The sequence below is a fragment of the Falco biarmicus genome, chromosome 5 (assembly GCF_023638135.1).
Source record: "Falco biarmicus isolate bFalBia1 chromosome 5, bFalBia1.pri, whole genome shotgun sequence".
Lineage (NCBI taxonomy): Eukaryota > Metazoa > Chordata > Aves > Falconiformes > Falconidae > Falco > Falco biarmicus.
Window position 1 is genome coordinate 75,916,585 of NC_079292.1, and position 18,400 is coordinate 75,934,984.

Sequence of the window (18,400 nt, forward strand, 5' to 3'; positions counted from 1 at the left end):
TAGAATGGCCTCGCTCACGCTTTGTTTAAGAAACAATTAGCCTCAGACAGCTTAAAATAAACAGGACTCTCTCCCTGCTGCAGAGTCACTAGATCTGAGCTGGATTTCGAGTTCTTGCAACCGCATGACACGACCCGATGGACTCAACAGTGTAAGCAACAAGCTAGTTTGCCCAGCACCTTTCCTGAGCAACACAGGCAATAAAGAGCAATAAAACAAGGACCTGCGTCAGTCAAATGAAGCAAACAAGCAATCATTCCCGCTCCCACCCCATTTTGTCTCCACCAAGAAGAGGCACCTCTGGAAGACGAGGCCACCTCTTTTCAGACATCTGCAAACAGAGGACCTGCAGGAATGCAGGAGGTGCAGGAATTTAGCAATGGTTGCACACCAAATGTGCGGCTGGGCAAACTTTTTCCCTGAACGTAGAGTTGTTTTTTCTGCCTCTTGTGTTGCTGTAACCGGTCCAAAGGCAGTAATTGCAATAGCTGGCACAGCTACCACGACTTGGCATCACAACTTTAAATTTCAGTCCAAGCACTTGTACCACCAGCAAAGGGATCGGTATTCCCATTTAGCAGACATAGGAGTTTTCCACTGGTGACTTCACATGTCCTTCAGGCCTTCAGCTCCTTAACTCCATACTCCTGGCTCTGTGGCTGCCTTTACCATGCCAGGGAGCACGGCACAAAAAAAGCTGTATTGAAAAGCTAACAGAGCTACATCAGCATTTTTGAACTCCTGGCCTGCTGCTGAAGGAGAGATGCAGACAGGAGTCCTGTCTCATCCCAGGTAGTTTTCTTGAGCTGGGATAGCTGCCTAAAAACAGAACCTGGATAATCTGTTAGTTAGGGTTGGCTTGAGTTCAATTATTTCTTCTGGTAAAGAGTTCCCATATGCCTTAGGCGAGCTTTGATCTTGGCTTCCCGTCTCTAAAACTGGAGGTAAATGTCCTGCCCTAACTCCAAGGGATGAGGGGAGGATCAGCAGCATGAAGACTGCGACACAGGAGTGCCAGTGTTCATGTCACAGGCGGTTGTACAAGCACCAGTCACAGCAGAAGCATCTACGACTGTAGACATGCAGGTGTTCTCAGAAAGAGGAACATTTCTCAACAAAATGAAAAGTAAAACTACGGCAAATTTAGCTTCCCCCAGATAAAAGAACAGAGCAATGAGACAAGAACAACAAACTATGCCAACAAAAAATCAATACTGGGGTTACAAGAATAAGAAACAATATCCAGTGATTAACAGTTGCAGAAAGCAAATGTTTTCAGACAGGATTTAAAATTACAAGAGTAAGCAGAACAAAAGGAGATGTGAGACAGAACAGAGTCACAGATAGAGAAGGCACAAACTTAGAGGAACAAATAGAGGAACTAAGCATGGAAAAACACTTCCCAACAGATGAAATGAGTGGACCGCAAGGATAGGAAGTAATAATAAGATTGAAAAATACAAACGACCTTCAACACCAGCTCTTTTCCAGTAACAGTACCACACTAAATAACTTGGACATTCATCGTTTGTATTTTAATACTGCCATTACTTCGCCCTACAGTCCCCCCCGAAGAGATCTCAGGACACAGGGAGCTTAATACGACATACAGGAGCGATACCCAGGCACACATTAATTAGCAGCGGATCAGCCTCGGCAAGTTTAACTCATTATTCAGAAGGTACCGCTAATGTTTAAGCAGCAAATGACGCCGATACCTAACTCGTGTTTGAGCTGCCTTGTCAATCGGATCGCTACAGTGCACACAGTGCAGGAGAGGTTCCCGTTGACAAAGGTTTAAGGACACACGGACACGCTTACTTTGGGCATGCCACCGCCACCGAAACTCTGCAGCTGTCCTGCAGACGTGAGGGGGAACCACTGCACCCTGGGGACATGCCACAACCACCAAACTACCTGACGGTTTAAAGAAGAACATGGATGTATTTCTGTTGTCAGTCACTGTGGGTTTCTGTCCTGGCTTCCAGAACGGTGATTTAAAGTGGCCAAGGTTAATGAAAAGCTCAAGCAAGCAGAAGTAGCTCAGTGAAATCGCCACAGCTGAACTACATCTTTTCACCCCCCAAGCTGAAAGATGTGCTTGTGGAAAAAGCATCCCCAAGAGATTAAATACCTGATTATAAATATCTGATCATTAACAACCACAGATAAAACCTCAGGCAAGCACAAACCAGAAGTAAAGGGACGCACATTTAACGAGTCGATTACGACGCTGAGCAAGAAAGCAAAGGTTTTGTATTTCACGACTTCAACAAAAATTCTTAGACGTGCAGTAAAATACACACCTCGCCCCAAAATCTCAAAAATCCAAATAAAATAAAATAAAAAAAAAAAAAAGTTCGCTATAAGTGATGACTGTGTGGCCGCATTCGGGTGCAGCACAGGTTACTCCCCCAGAGCGGGTGCTGGTGCTGGCAGACGCCGGGTACTCCGGTCCGGGCTGGCCCGGAGCTGCAGCCGCGGCGCGCGCCGAGCGGGGGGCGGGGAGCGCGGGCAGCCCCCGCCGAGCCGCCGCCACCGGGCACCGCCGCCCGCCCGCTCCGCCCCGCTCCGCCCCGCCGGTGCCGCCGCCGGCCGGGCCCCGCGCCCCGGGCCTGTGCGACAACTTCTCCCGTTCCTCCCTCGCCCCGCTCATCACTTCCGACTTTCCTCTCCCCGCCGCCACCGCCGGCCGCAGCCCGCGGGTCGCCGCCCCGCCGCGGGCACGGCCCGGCCCGGCCCCGCACTCACCCCAGCGTGCTGATGAACCCGTTGACAGAGCCCTCGGCGTACAGGGACACGATGTCCCCGATGTACAGAAAGCTGGACATTTTCTCAGACATTTTGGCTCATTTTTAGTTGGATTTCGCGCTCCTCCCCTTCGAAAAAAAGGTAATAATTAAAAAAAGGGAAATAAACCCGATCGAAAATAAAAAAGCGAAATAAAACCGATCCGGGGGGCGGCCGAAGAGGCGCGGCGGGGCGGGGGCGGGCCGGGCGCTCAGCGCGGCCCCTGCGGCGCGGCGCGGCGGCGGGCGCGGGCTGACATGAGCGCGGCGCCGCTGCCCTCCGGGCCCGCCACGGCTGGGCTCGGCCCGGGCCGCCGCGCCGCCTCCCGCGCCTCCGCCCGCCCCCGCCTCCCGGGAGCGCCCCGCCCCGCCCCGCCGCGGCCGCTGCCGCCCCCGGGCAGGGGGTCGTAACCCCCGGAGGGGCGCCGGGCCGGGAGCGGGGCTCGGGGGACCCGCGGAACTGCTCGGCCGTGCCCTGCGCTGCGGGGCAGCCGGCCGCCCTGGGGCGGAGAAGCCGAGGCGGCGGGTGGGACAGCGGCCCTTCGCCGCCTCTGCCAGGGGGCCGCGGCGCGGTGTGCTCAGCCGAACCGCCAGCCCGTGCCACCCTCTCCGCTAGGCTTACAAACTTCAGGGACCACAAATCCGTTTGTTTTTGGGGTTTTTTTTCCCCTGTAAATCCGAAGCTAACCGTGCTGCAATCCTGTGCAGGAATTCCCGCAGCACACGCTTCTCTGGGAGCACTGCCACCCATTTCACAAAACCAACCACCCTCACGCTCGTGAGCGTTTTGCACAACCTCCCCGCCGCGGAAGGAGGGGGCACACACACCCCGGACCCCCGCCTGCCCAAAGGCTGCTTTAAACAGCAACGCCATTTCCCGCAGGGGTCTTAAGAATCAAGTACTTCTACCAACTTTCTCATTTTTCAGCTATATTTTACCTACTCTCCAAATGGCAGGCAAACTTAGCAGTAGTACTGGTTACCCCACATATTTTTCCAACAGGTTGTTTGGATTAAAAAGAAAAAAAAAGGAGAAAAAAAAAAAAAGAAACGAACAAACAACTCAACCCAGGAGGTCTACCAGCCTGATCAAATACTGACTCTCAAATGGTAGGAATATAAATCTGGCTGCAGGAATGCACAGGCTGCTGGACACAAGTAATACACTGAGGGGTTCACACTTGCATTTAATTTCCCACATATACAGCTTGCAGCCTTACCTCACTTCTCCAGAGCATAAATCCTTGATATCAGATATGCTGACTTTTGAAAGTGAAAAGAAGTTTTGCCATCTAGATTTTTACGCTGTTCTGGAGTTCTCTCTTTTGCTTTTTTATGGTGAATATTTTGCATTTGTCTCTTTATTGTACGTACTAGGATACAAAGACACCACCAAAGATCTGCACTTGCATTCTGCTTATGTACGCGTACATACACAGGCTCTAGGTCTGATACTACCAAATTCTTTCAATTCGGTCTCCTGGAGTAACCACAATTGCTAAAACATTTCTGGAAAAGATATGAAGCAAGCAGGTGCCAGAGCCCTTGTTCTGGAACCAGCCCCTGCATAGGAAAACCAAAGACGAGGTGTTGCAAACTGCCCAAAACGTATATATTCAATCCCAAAGTTGGACTAAATGCCATCATGCCAGATTTAGAAACTGAAAGTGGGAGCAGCACAAGGCCAGCTGAGCAAAGAGCACTGACCCGGGGTCCCTGCCGGGGCCACCGCGCACTGGGCTCAGGTGTTTCACTTCATAAAAACATGGTTCTGGGCAGCTCAAACCCGAGGCTGAGCAGCAAGGGCTTTACAGTACAATGACAATATCCTTTGCCCTCCTGACCCTGTTTATCTCAGTCATTTTATACCAGGCTTTAATGGCCTAATTAAGATACTTTAGCCAGGAAGGTTTCATGTTTCCCAGCAGTAAATGAAATCCTGGCATGCCTTAGATCAGTGGGAGTTTTCCAGAGGATGGTCTTCCGGATTTGGCTGAGCAGCAAATTTGCCTGTCCTTTGTACGCCTGGGTGCAACCCCCCGTTTGGGACCATTCACAGCCAGGAAGGTTCAACTCTGTGGCCTAAAGATAGGTTGCTGGGGACATGTGAAGTGTCCTTCGATACCCCAGGCATCCCTGTAGGTTGTCGGCAGGGAAGCAGGACTGCTACGCCCCTGGCAGCTCTGCCTGCGTGTGGGCTGCTGAAAGGGGCCTGCGTGTTTTGGCATTACAGGAAGGTTATATTCAGGTCACTTTTTTAGCATTTGCTTGCTGTCGTAAAGTTTGAACTGACAGGAGTCCTACACTTGTAGTCATCTGCCTCTTCCCCTCGCCCCCCCCCCCCCCCCCCCCCCCCAAGGAAATCAAGGCACAGGCTGCATTTTCCTTTATTTCTAGGCTTGTTCATCTTGGTTCAGGCTGGATCGCGCCAGCAGCTGAAAGCTGTTACCACCCCATAGCTCTTTAGTGACATGTATGAAATGAACTGGAAATCTCAACCCAGTTCTGAGCAGCGATGGCTGTTAACCTGAAATGAGTCGTACAGAATCAGCGTTTTTGTGAAAAAAGTGAAGGTCAAATCCTGAAGGCAGTCAGGCTTCATTTTAAACCTGTCGCATTGAAACAGTCCTACAATCTCATTGAAGCATGCTGAAAATAAGCAAGCACTTACCCACTTTTGTAGGCCACGTCTTAAATTGGTAGGAAGATCACCCTGGAAGGCCAGATCTGAGGAACGCTTGCTGTTCCTCTCCTTGCACACAGAAAACTTAAGAGTAGTGACGAATGCTCCTCTAGCGTTTTCAACAAGCATTAACCCTCTTCTATTAAAAATAATGATTGTGCCTCTCTGAGTGCTAGCTTTATGAAGATAGTATCTGGAAAAATTTAATTAAAATGAAAGAGATTTTGTCATAACAAGTCTAGATAGAAAAAAATAAAGCATGGTCAGAGATGGTAATGGAACATTGCTTCATTTATCTGGAGCAGAAATAAACCAAATTGGTTGATAAATACAGATATTTTTACTACCATTTTTAACCTTGCACTTAGCTGCAGGGTGAAGGTGAGGCTGCTTAGTCAATAACTGGAGTATGTTTTCCATCAGTTATATCTGGTAATCTTTTGTTCCAAAGCTAGGAATACAGGCTGCGCTGTGAAACAGGACCCAGATGCAGAAATCATCAGCTGGTGCTGACAGACTGCCCCAGTGCATGTACTACTCTGTACATTGTGAAAGTGAAGAAGTCAGTTCCAAGCACTGGAACAGGCTGCCCGGGCAGGTGGTGGAGTCACCATCCCTGGAGGTGTCTAACAAAATGTGCTGCTTAGGGGACGTGGTTTGGTGGCGGACTTGGCAGTGCTGGGTTAATGGTTGGACTTGATGATCTTAAAGGTCTTTTCCAACCTAAATGATTCTGTGATCCTATGAGTCTGAGTCTTTTTTACTCAATTTTCCTTTCTGGTCTATTACTTATTTTCAGAGAAGAAAATATTTCTACTAATGTTTGCAGTGGTTTTCTAAAAATAGATCTCTGTATAATTTTGCAGTATTTTAATACAGGGCAATTTTACTGTGATCTCTATGTCCTAGATTTTGATGTTCGTTCTGGTGCTGAGGCAGAGAAAAGCAGTTTATCCACAGAGAGGTGAATAGACACACCCCATTGCAGCATCGAGCATCCACTTTAGATGTTAAAATGCACAATATTAAAATTACCTCAGATTCAAAGAACTCACCAAGTAAATAGGCCAACAACATCGTTTTCTTGGTCCTTTCCCACCCCTTAGGAAGATGTCTGATTTTCCTGCTCATCTTGTCTAAACAGGGGAGTCTCCTGACAGAAGTTGACTTTTGTATGGATTTGAAAATTGTCTGATTGGAAAGACTTTAATCCCACACCTACACAAGCTACTGCCTGTGTGAAGTTAGAGATATATAGGCCACTTCAGTGAAAGCAAACTGGACCAGTTAGAGGCTTATACAACGGGCAGCATTGATGTTTGTTTTCACGAAAGCAGAGGATAGTGCTTTCCAGCTGCAGGGGAAAAGGAAGAAAAGAAGAATGCCTTTAACTGTTTTAATACAATAGAGATAGATGGGACCAGGCCAAAACCCAGGCAGGCACCCCAGAGCTCTAGCATGCAAGTATATGAAAGCTTGGACTCAAAGCCTTGGGTTTGTTTCTCATCTTCCTAATTCTAAAAAAAAAAAAAGAAAAAAAAAAAAAGATCAGATCATTCCAGACATTTTGATATTTAGGAATATTTTTAATATCGCAAGCAATGCACGATTAACAGTTTACTTGAGGAAGGCCTGGCTTTTAAACGCACGTAATGAAGTTTCCCACGCAACAAGCTGGAGACACCCATTACCTTCTGGATATTAATACTTGAGGCAGCCTAGCTCTTCCTTGAGCACAATGGCATTTCAAAACACTTGGATGCACAAAAGACAGCATTACTTGGCGTGCAAGTTGGATCAGAGAGTGCCGGAACAGCTTATTTTGACAATACCCGCACACAAGAATTGATTTATTCTGGTAGTGCTTTGTTTTATTTTGCCTATAGCAAATGTTAGAGTGGTAGATGATTTCTTGATAGATAGCTAGCTATGGGGACTAATTTTGCCTTTCTTCTTGTTGTGGGAGTTAACTCTTTACTGATGTTTTAAACAATATTTTGGTATTGGTGCCATACAAAATACTAAGCATCTGGTTAAAAAAAAACAACCAAAACCTCAATAGAATACCCTGGGGGAAAAGGGGCCTGACAGAGATAAATATGACTTAGTAACCTAATAAAACAGAAGTGTAGTGAATCATGCAAAATAAGCATCATCATTTGACTGAGTATGAGAAAACCAGAATATGGAGCATTCAGTTCTGACCTACCCACTTTGTTCAACCTGGCTTAGTAGGAACAGGTAATTCTAGCTAAATTCCTAACACCTAGTTTTATAAAGGTCTTTCTACTGGAGGGAAACACATTTTTCTCAGCATTAGAGGTGTCCCTGAAAATAAGCAGCTCTCACAAGTGACCTTTTGGGGGTTTCACTAGAGCATGGGTATGAGCATTGCACTATCACTATCCTGGCACACTCGTGCACGTCATGGTGTGCGTGCACGAGCAGGGGCTAGCAGACTTGCTGTTGGCCACAGCTGAATTTACAGGAGCTAATATACATATTAATTCAAGTATTTAAATAATCCCTGGTTTGCTATAATAATCTCTTGAAAGAAACAAACAGGCATAATGAAAGCTGAAGTTATTTGTTAATTAATCATTTAAGCAAAAGGAATTTAGATTAAAGAGGAAGCTTAGATGCCATTCAAACCATGGCACAATACAACAGCTATGTAAATAAACTACTGAGAGCAGCTTCAAGCCGTTCAAGTGAAGATATTTTTCCTTGTGATACATTCAGGCCTTTTGAAATAAGTTTCCAACTGTTTAACGACCAAAGTTGTTCATTCAAAGAGCCAAATACGAAAACTCGACCAAAGCAGAAAGTACAATGTGCCTTTCTCTGACAACATCCATATAGAAAGGATGCTTTATTTAGAGGATTCAGGAAGTTGAAGCGTTGCTTTCTATCAGCTCGCAACCACAGAACAAGCATCAGGAAGCGCACAAAAATGAACTTACTATTCCTATGTGGAACAAGTGCCAACGGTTACACCAAGTTTGCTTTCAACCTTGCAGAACTCACTGCCAGCCCCCACAGACTTGTTAATCAGGCAGTGTCTCCTGGGGTTTCTTTTCTGCTTGGCTGCCTGAAAATGAAGCCTTTCCCCTACAAAATGGAGAGAGAGACATACCTTGTTTGAATTTTCTCTTTTGCTGGCTGTCATGAGACTTCAGAAGGTTCAAACCTAAAAATGCAGGGGAAAAAAAAGTGAATCACCTTCATAGAAGGGAATGAAAAAATATAGCTTCGATTTCAGTCCTAGCCCATTCCTAACCATGACCTAATACAACAGAAGAATCAGCAGACCTCTATGGTACGGTGACTGTAATTACAAAGCAATTGTGTTTTGAGTTCTCTCATTAATACCATTACCAGCTGACCAGCTGTAGCAGTGGTTACAGTGTGGATACAGCATAGTGAATATACAGCAGTTCTTTAAAATAATCATATGTGAAATCATACAAGCAATGACGAATGTTTTGATTGATACATCTCACTGAAACTCAATATCTTAATTTTGGAGTAAAAAAACCCAACAAACTTTTGCAAAAATTTCCACAGTAAAGTCTAAGAAAAACAACAGCTCTAGTAAGAAGCCTAATAAAGCGGCAATAGTTAGTATTCCTAAAAAATACAACTAACAATTTACAAAGTGAGAAATGTCTGTAATTGGAGTATAGTTGCAATTTAATTGCAGCCATGGACCTTGAGAAGCGTACCTGAGGAATACCTCCCTACCTTTCTTAATTTTGTCATGCAGGGCATTAAGAAAGGTGTTTCAAACCTGCGGAAGTTTTGCACTTTAGGACTGCTTAAAAAGCCTTGTGCATTTGGTTTTTTTCTGATCAACAATTTTCTTTCTTATTGAAATGCTTTTTTAAAATTAAATCCTATTTTTTTTTCAGGAAACATCACCTTTCACTAGCATACTGGCCATATGACTCTTTAAAGGAAAAAAAAAAGGCTGTGCCAACCTATTTTTTTTTTTTTTTGACCATGTTAAAAATTACCAGAGGAGAAAGAAAATTGCGATTAGTTTTGCTCGGGTAGCTGTCACCAAGCCGGTTCTTCTGAGGCCACAGTAGTGTTTCTAACTTCAGGATGAAGCTCCCTGCCCTTTCTGAACGGTGGGAATACCTGCTGGTGGGACGCCTCCAAGGTGGATACCAGGATACCAGGCAGGGGCCACAGATCTTCACCTTAGGCCTATTCTAGCTTTCAGATGCGTGAAATAAACTGGAAATAACATGCTGGGAAGGTGAACACAAGTCAACAGGCTTTGAAGTGGTTGGCATTTCCAGAGAGGTCATTTAGGGAGGCAATAAAGCCCAGTTAAAGAAATAACTCCTCTCCCTCACCCCTCTCTAAAAGCATACCATCAGCTACCTGATGTTTCTCAGAAATGTGTTGGGAAGGAAAAATTAGACATCGGGAAGGATTTTTGGGGTTTTTTTTTCTGTCGATTACTGTGTCTAGCAAATTATTTGATAGGGAGGTACAAGAAACCCTCTTTGACAGTCTCAGTCCACCATGTCCTCACCGTTGATCAGCATTGGTGCACCTGGATTGGATCCATCCAAAGTCTCTTCTGCTTTTACCTGTCCCAAACAAGGATTACTTTCCAGGTCATTATGGAGTGATTTAGTTAGCATAACAAAGGGATGGGGCTGGGATTCCAAGTAGGCAGAAAATGTCTTTGAGGACAAATCCAGACCAAGATTGGAGGTTCACACTACCAATATTTCAAACTGATTTCATACCTACATGAAGGAAGTGCCCTATATGGGAGATGTTCTCAATGGATTTGTCATCTCAGACCCATTGTGCCCAGGAAATAAGAGCTTCAATAAGAATGGATTAATTAGAAACAGGTTTTTTTTTAAAAGAAATAATATGAAATTACAGACATCATCAAAACACTACTGCACATTTGGATCCCCACACTGGTGTTTCTCTCTTCCTACCAGTCCAGGATACAGTAGATTGAAGGGAAAAATTTGTCTAAAAGCATGTTGATTCCCGAACTACTAAATTTACCTGGAACTTAAACAAAAACAAAACAAAACAAAAAACCCCTACATACTAATCACATGGAAATGCCTCAACTCCTTTTTCATTTAGGAATGCCTTGCCCATTTACCTTTGTCCCCCACCACACGTCAATATTTGACATTGTACTAATGATGTAAGTCATGAGTCACAAAACAGATGAGAGCAAAAAAGTCTGCAGTAAGTTCATGCCTTTTCCCTGAGGAGCTGTTTGGGTTTGTTGGGGTTTTTTTTTTTGTTTGGGTTGTTTGGGTTTTTTTAAATATGTTCCTCATTTGGGTGTCTTAAATACTTTAAAAGTTAACATAGCACAGCTGAATCCTGGAAAGCTGAAATGTGCGATTTCATATCCTCTAGCATCATAATATTTAAGTAGATAAGTGATGTGCATACTTAAAGAAATCCCTGTTTCAATGCTATAAAACTAAATCAGTGAAATAACCTCCTGTTTCTCAGCAGCTCTTGCAAGATGCTTTGCGTCTTAGTAGTAGTTAATCTTCGAAATAAGGACATGTTTAGGAAATTAGATTTTAACTAATCTGTAGCCAGCTGCAAAGGAGTGCATAAAAAAGCAGAATCGTTACCCATCATTTCCATTTTGTCACTCTGAAAAAAGAAAAGTTAGCAACAGATCAGTTATTCTGCTAGTGAAATGGGCTTTAGTTTAAAAGGCACAGAAGAAAAGCGTATTGTTAACTGTTGGAATTAGGTAATAAGAACAAAATTTTAAAATGCATATGGATACATTTAGCACCACGCTTAGCATTATCTCCTCGGTGCACTGCAGTAACATTAAACTGGTGGTGGAAAACAGATGGGAAACATAAAAGTCAAGCCTGCTATCTGACATCAGCACAATTAGCACCTCTGTTTCACAACCGTGGCCCCACCTGTGGGAACTGCTATCTTTCCAGTGGCAGGGACATAAATACACAAGCAGAGGCGATATTGTTCCATATTTGTTATTCAATAGCTGCAAGTTCTAAGAACGTGCTCACAAGATAGATATGGAGCAGGGCTGGATCGTATCAGGGCACAGGCTGGATGGAGATCCACCCATAGATTTACTAGAGATACAACATTTTAGTGAGAAAATGAGAGTGTAAAGGGGAAAAAAATCCCCGAAAGGAAATAACTGCCAATTTCTATCCATTTTCTCATGGCAGTACAATATGTTATCTGACATCTAGGAGAAAAACATACTTCCTGTGCCAACCAGAGCTTCTAGAAATCCCCTGAACTGCGCCTGCGGCAGCTGTCTGATAAAGGAAAAGGGGAATAGGCAACAGCTTCCACGGACACAGCAGGATGGAGCAGAGCGAAGATACTGCTGAACCACTCTGCAAGACTGTGAAGGTGGCAGGTGACGTGGTTCATCCTCGGTGCCATTTCTGCTACAATAATCAGATAGACAAAAAAAGTAAAACTAAACCCACGTCTCTGCAGCATGCCGATACCATGTTGAACCCACCACTCCTCCCAGTGTGTGCTGCCGAGCCACTACTGAGCTGCAGCACCACTGCACCCCAAGCTTTCCCTTGATCCTTGCTCACCTCTTCCTACCCATTATCCCTGTTACCTCCTTTCCCAACTCTCTTCAACAGCTGCAAGGCCACTCCATCCTTCCGCGGCAGGGAGAGGTGATGTCTGCCTGCTGCTGCTGCTTACTGATGTCCTTTGTTTCTCCTTTTCAGCTCCTGGCTCACGCACACCACCTACAAACATCAGGGAGCAGAGAGGATTTTGGAAGCAGTGGAGAAAAGAAGCCCTCCCCCAGCAGTGGGAATCAGTGTATTTTGATAGATAAAAGTTTCCTCTTGGCTATCTCATCTGAAAAACTGGTTTATCCCCCATTCCCACAGTACATAAACATGACATTAATGAACATATCTTGACAACCTCTGTGTGAGAAAGCAAAGTATTACTGGAGTAGGGAACAGCACAAGTGAGGAACGGAAGAACTGAGATATCTGAGAAGAGATTTGTGAATTTAGCCGCTGAGAAGCAAGCATTTGGGAAGATTGATTTATTTTGTGAACCAGCTGAGCTGTTGAAGCACTTGCAGAGAGCAATGAGACACCGTGCTTAGCTTGCCTATCTACATTTGAAAAGTCTGAGAGGTTCCTATCTGAATCTCAAATGCTATTGAAAAAAGCATTACGTGATGTCTCCAAAGGCAGCAACAAGGCACAACGGTCTTCAAGTCCCAGATTAGTACTCGAACAACCAGGAAATCCTGGCACTAGGAAATCACCTGGCTCTCATACTTTAAATCCCCGAGATACAATGGGGGGTGCAGGGGCATGTTTTGTTTTAAACTCGTCTCTTTCTCTGAGAGAACACAGATTTGACTGACTGGTGTAGTTCTCTACAGACAAACTCAAATTAACAGTGTTCTTACCACAGATCGTACCACTGCAATATCTAATCATCAAAATAAATGCGCAGAAATCCTGCAGAATCAGGGGCAGACGGCCCCGAGGGAGCAGGCGGCGTTGGGTCAGGGACAGGATGCTCCTCCACAGTAAACATTCCCCCAACAAGTTACGTACATGGTGCAGAACCACAGGAGAAGTGCCGTGATTGCTGTGGTTTATTTTGTATTACAAGTTTTCATTTTGATTTTTACAGCTAGCATGGAAGTATGATACTTTTTTTTGATGCTTAAATTCCAAGAGTTTATATTATGAAGTAGCAAACCCTACTGAAAGGCTGTCATACACGTGGTGGGGAACGACCTCCATCGTGTGGGAGGTGCAGTGTTGGCTCAGCCTTTGAGAACTTTGGTGTTCACAGTGCACTGCCAGGTACACACATCCCTCCCTTCCCTGTAAAAAGAAATCATGGGTTACTATGCAGATAAAGGAAACTTGTTGCTTTTCTTCAGATGCCAAAGTAATAATTGGTATTTATTCTTAATAGTCCTGTAGTACCTTGAAGCCCTTGTCAGTCATTAGGACCTTGGCGTGCTGGACGCTGCACAAAGAGGTCAGGCAGCAATTTAGCCTTTACATACAACCTCAGGTAAGGGTTGGGAAAGAATAATGAAAAATTGGTGGTCAAGGGAACGTATTGTTTGGTCCCTGGAATGCAGAAGAATTCTTACCATTTGCAACGGGCTTTTGTATAGGTTGCTCATCTGGGTGTGGTGCCCACTGGTCTATCCCAGACACCCACGTGCATGGGCATACACAGCCTTGTCCGCTGACAAATTTCTTTACATCATCACACATCAGTTTACTGGCTGCAAAGGGGATAATTTTTGTTTCCTCACCAAAATCCACAAACTTGCTACACAATACTTACACTTATTTCCAGAAAAATACCAGCATATCAGTAGCATACAACGTTATCGGCAAAGAGATATCCCCCAAACTGAAAAGTAGGATTCAAATTAAGGGGAATACCCAGCAAATACAGAAGCCACTGTATGTGTTCCTAATGAAGCTAAAGATTAATGGGAAACACCACAGACAGAGAACATGAGGGATCATGTATCATTTGTGCTGTGTGTGGGATTAGCTGACTGTGCATTGCATAAAACTCAGAGTAAATGAAATACACCAGGGAGCTCTTGGATGTTCTTGACTAGTGGAAAATCGGCCACATTTCATTATTTCCCACCGATGCCCTCACTGGAAGTACATTCAACTCATTTTTAAATAAAGTATTTTCTGTACCCAAATGGCAAACAAACCACTGATTAAATGGAGAGATAGCATACCCAGATGATTTGCATCTCTCTAACTGCACCTCAAGTCATATAATTATGCATTGTAACACCACTGTGAAGGGCTTGAACTAAAATTCCCCAAAGATAGAGCTAGTAATTGCTGCAAAATGAGGTTACTAATTTATTTTTTAGTATCATCCCCCTGAGGGGTGTTGTGATACCTGAAGGTCTCCAGTCTCCAAAACAGGAGTAAATTTAACTCCAGCTACATGATTTTGTGTTTCCTGATGTTGAGAAAGTGTTTTGTGAGGGGTTTTTTTTCCTGTCAAATCTATGTGTATGAGACCACTTTCACTCCATAGCTATGTAAATCAAGGGGCAGATGAGGCCAAAACCAGACTGATATCTCTGAAGTCCTGATTGCTTGGCCTTCACGGTGAGATGGAACAAACCCACTGCTGGCAATTGCACCCCTGGCACTGGTGTTTGCACCGCAGCCCACCAGCTCTGCAGCACAGGTCCTCACTGCTAGACCTGCAGAGCGATACCATTTCCAACATCCACAAAAGCCTCGCCTCCGCACTTCCTCGCAAGAGCATTGGAGGTAAGACAACAGCTCCAAACCTAGATGAGGGCGATGGGCGATGGCAGGCAAGATAGACAAGCTGTGACTGCTCTTCGACAGGCTTAACGTTATATTTGTGTGACAGTTATTTGGGAGAGGGAAACATTGCTAGTCACGGCTTGGATTAGAGACAGGGAAAGAGCGAAGCAGATATGACTTGGAGCGGAAAATAATTTGGCTTGTGGCACTTTTTTGCATTTATTGATGATCGTTCAAAACCATGTGTTTGTAACTGCTGCAGATCCTCTAAAAGCACTCTGTGATACGTGTCTCCATCTCTCCTCCACTCCACTGACCACCTTCAGCACTGCATTTTGAGGAGTTAGCTTCCAGCCTCTGCCTCATATTTGCTGTCCAGTCTACCCAAAACCAGCTGGCCTTAAACATGGGGAAAAGAGGGAGAGAAAGAAATCTCTGACTCCCAGGTGGTGAATATTCCTAATGTTGACAAGGTCCAAATGATTACATTCCCCATGCTCAGTTATGTTTATTTCCTACCCACTCAACAGATGAGAGTCCTACATATGCAGGCACATATAAGAAACTTTTTCAAAAACAGTTCCAAGGACTGCTTCAAAATTAAGCCCCCTGCTCCTTCCCAGCTCCTATGAGCTGGTCTGTCTCTGACCAGTCCAAAATTACAGGCTGAGGTGCCTAGAAATAGGAATCCCCTTCAACTTGTATTTGCCGTGTGGGGATGAGATGAGGTTTCTCCCAGCCTTTCCTCGAATTGCTCCTTCCAGGGAGCTGCCCTGGTCTGCAGCCAGCTAATCCCTTGGAAGAGGGGGACTATCCTTCCCAAACCCTCTAACAGTATGGTCCCAATGCTCATTAACAGTCAAAGTGGTGCAGGTGTTTTTAAGGGTTGACCCTTTTCTCCTGTTAGGAGAAAAATAACGAGCAAACCAGACAGTAGCTGTATTCCTCTGCGTAAAACCTAAGGTTGACCCAGACCTCATGTAGGGCTGCAGTTCTGTCCCTCTGCTCAAAAATGGTATATTAGAACATGAAAATGTTCAGAGAAGGGCAACAGTGGTGAACCAGCTTCAATTAAAAACAAAAAGCCACCCAAACAAAACCCCTAAACCCCACAACAACAAAACCCACAACGCCAAGTGCGCAAACATTCTCCAACAGACTACACCAGGACTGGCGTGCGGAGAGTTTCCAGGGACTGATGTTTGCCCCTCTCTGCTAATGCAGCTAAGAGGTTCAGAGCAAAGCCGCAGAAAGGAGCCACGCAGAGAACAAAGGCAAGGCACGTGGTCCTTTGCACAACAGGCAGTGCATCTGCAGAGCTCCTTCCCCAGGATGTGGTGCGTTGCTAGAAGTTTCTATAGGTTCATGGGGAGACTGGGAGAGTTCACAGAAATCAACCATAAACAGCTGTAAACAGAGACACCTTACCCAGCTCATGGATTTCCTGAATTGACTGGAGGAAACATCACTGTATACGTAACTTGTTCTTTCTTCTCCTCAGGCATCCGCCTCTGGCCATCGCTGGGGAAAGGGATACTGAGCCAGGTGAATCACCAGTCTGAGCTGGTGTCACCATTCTTGTATTCCTGTCACCACTGAAGAAGATGTCTAAACTTTAACTGATTTTAACAATTCTGGTGTTAAATCTATTTAACTCACTAGGCTAAGTTTATAAAGCAAACTACAGAAAGTTTGGCATGGAGCTTGCAAAGCAAAGCCAACTATCATCATCTTAACGTACCCAAAGGAAATGCAGCCAAACTAAAACACACATATACACTCTACATATGTTTGTGTATATATATATATAGAGGCAGAGTCTTATTGCTACTAATGGACAATTCTGCTTGAGATTCATCCTCAGCCCCAGCTGAAGCCTGGGAGAAAGCAGTCAGGCACTGCAGTATCGTTGAGCATTTTCATGCGGTGGGATTCAGATTGCTTTGTAGCCTGCATGCCAAATTCTGCTCTCCATAATACCACATAATCCTGTTGGTTTTCAGCTGGTTGTCCCCTTGCTTAAAAAAAGAACCAAACAACCAAACATGAAACACCATGCAGGTTTTCAGCTGCATGAGAAAAGTTTCCCACAGTAGAGCCGTGTTGAAGGTGTCCTATTCTAAGGGTTGGACCTGAGCAAACGTTGGAGTGTCTCATCATCGCCTGTAACACCAAAAATCAGAAAAAAAAAGTGATGCCAAGGGCTGTGGCCTGCCAGCTCCTGAACCAAACCTGAAGTCTCAGATGTGCCGTGGGAAGAACTGCCTCATCAATTTGGGTTGCGTATACAAGATGGATCTCTGAAAGCACAGCAATCACCACCACCACTCCCAGCAAACCTCAGTCAGACAAAACTTTCCTTCATTCCCGAGTTGGAATTTAGCTGGAGCGAAGTCTGATGAATCTCATTTCTTGTTGTTTGAATAAGGAGAAATGCTGCTGATACCCTGGCAGGGCAAGTTTGCCTGCCCTGCCTGCTCCTGTGTCACAGGAACCAGCTGTAGAGACAAGATGTTTTGCTCAGATCATTCTCTGTAATTATCTAGACTATCTTTTGTTTACCTTGGTGAAAACACCAGTACCTGCAGAGCATGGAGCGTGCACCTCTTGTTTTAACTGCACTGGCAAAAACACACAGAGCGAAGATCGAGAGATTAAAAAGAAAGCTTTTTCATCATTCTGGCTGAGCTCCTCTGGAAACCCTCGGAATTTGGGAGCAAGGATGTGCATAGACAGGTCTGCAGCGCTGCAAGCAGCTGCTGGCATCGACAGCTCATCTTCTCCCAGCTTCCTCCTTCTTCCACCAAGCCAAGAGGGAGGATGCAACATCATGAACCTCCTTTATAAAAGGGGTGATGAAACAAAGCACAGCGTGATAACCCAGCCACACAGCAGCCCCTTAACAAGCACAGCTCTTGAAAGCCAGCTCTGCAAATGGGGGGCAGGGGGATGTGGTCTCTGCCATGCTGGGGCTGAGGTTTCTGGCTTGGCTAAGGAGGGGTCCTTCCCTCATCCGCCAGCAGGTTCTCCTCAAAGCTGTGAGCTGTTGCGTCGTTTTCAGAGTCATTGTGTCCTGTGAGCGGTGCCTGGGTTAGCCGTGCTGCACATGGTCATTTTCAGACCTGTTCTACCTCCAGTTATCCTCAGTGATCACTAAAGCCCCCGGCTTTGGCTTCTGGTGGCACAGATTTACAGTCCCTGGTACCTGCCCAGCAGCAGTTTGACCCAGTGGGAGTGCTCAGGAGTTTCATCCCGATGGCCTGACAGAAGCAACTCCACCATTTGTTTTAATGATAACCATCTAAAGGTTGCTTGGGGGATCTCTGAGAGCCATCCAGCTGTGCTGAGGGATGAGGAAAAAGGGGAACAGGGAGTGCTTCTTGCTCAGCATGTGCCTGGCCAGCTCCAGCCTGCTGGTCCCATCAGTTCATCCACTTTTTTAGTTTTTTTAGTTTAGTTGCTGCAGTCCTGGCCAGTCCTTGTATCAGCCATGCCTGGACACAAGCAGTGGGGGCCTTGTCTTGATCTCTCACGTGCCTGTGCTCTGCTATATGTTGGTGAGGCAAAACCGCTGTGCTCATCCTTTCTGACTGAAG

General features: G+C 45.3%; 1 protein-coding gene and 1 long non-coding RNA gene across 4 annotated transcripts in view; one reads left to right on the plus strand and one right to left on the minus strand.

Moving 5' to 3' along the window:
* The window catches only part of ITPR2 (inositol 1,4,5-trisphosphate receptor type 2), a 268,236-nt gene extending 265,210 nt beyond the window's left edge, over window positions 1–3,026 (minus strand). For 2 of the 3 annotated variants that reach the window (XM_056342122.1, XM_056342121.1), the window contains exon 1: window positions 2,752–3,026. In XM_056342122.1, coding sequence (XP_056198097.1) covers window positions 2,752–2,843 — 92 coding nt within the window. In that variant the 5' untranslated portion in view covers window positions 2,844–3,026. The remainder of the gene's footprint in view (window positions 1–2,751) is intronic. The other variant, XM_056342124.1, reaches the window with a different exon arrangement.
* A 213-nt stretch (window positions 3,027–3,239) lies between these two features.
* Window positions 3,240–14,250, plus strand: LOC130150835 (uncharacterized). The gene is made up of 2 exons (XR_008822400.1): window positions 3,240–3,899; window positions 12,222–14,250. It is a non-coding gene; the product is annotated as an uncharacterized LOC130150835 (long non-coding RNA).
* Window positions 14,251–18,400: the final 4,150 nt, after the last annotated feature.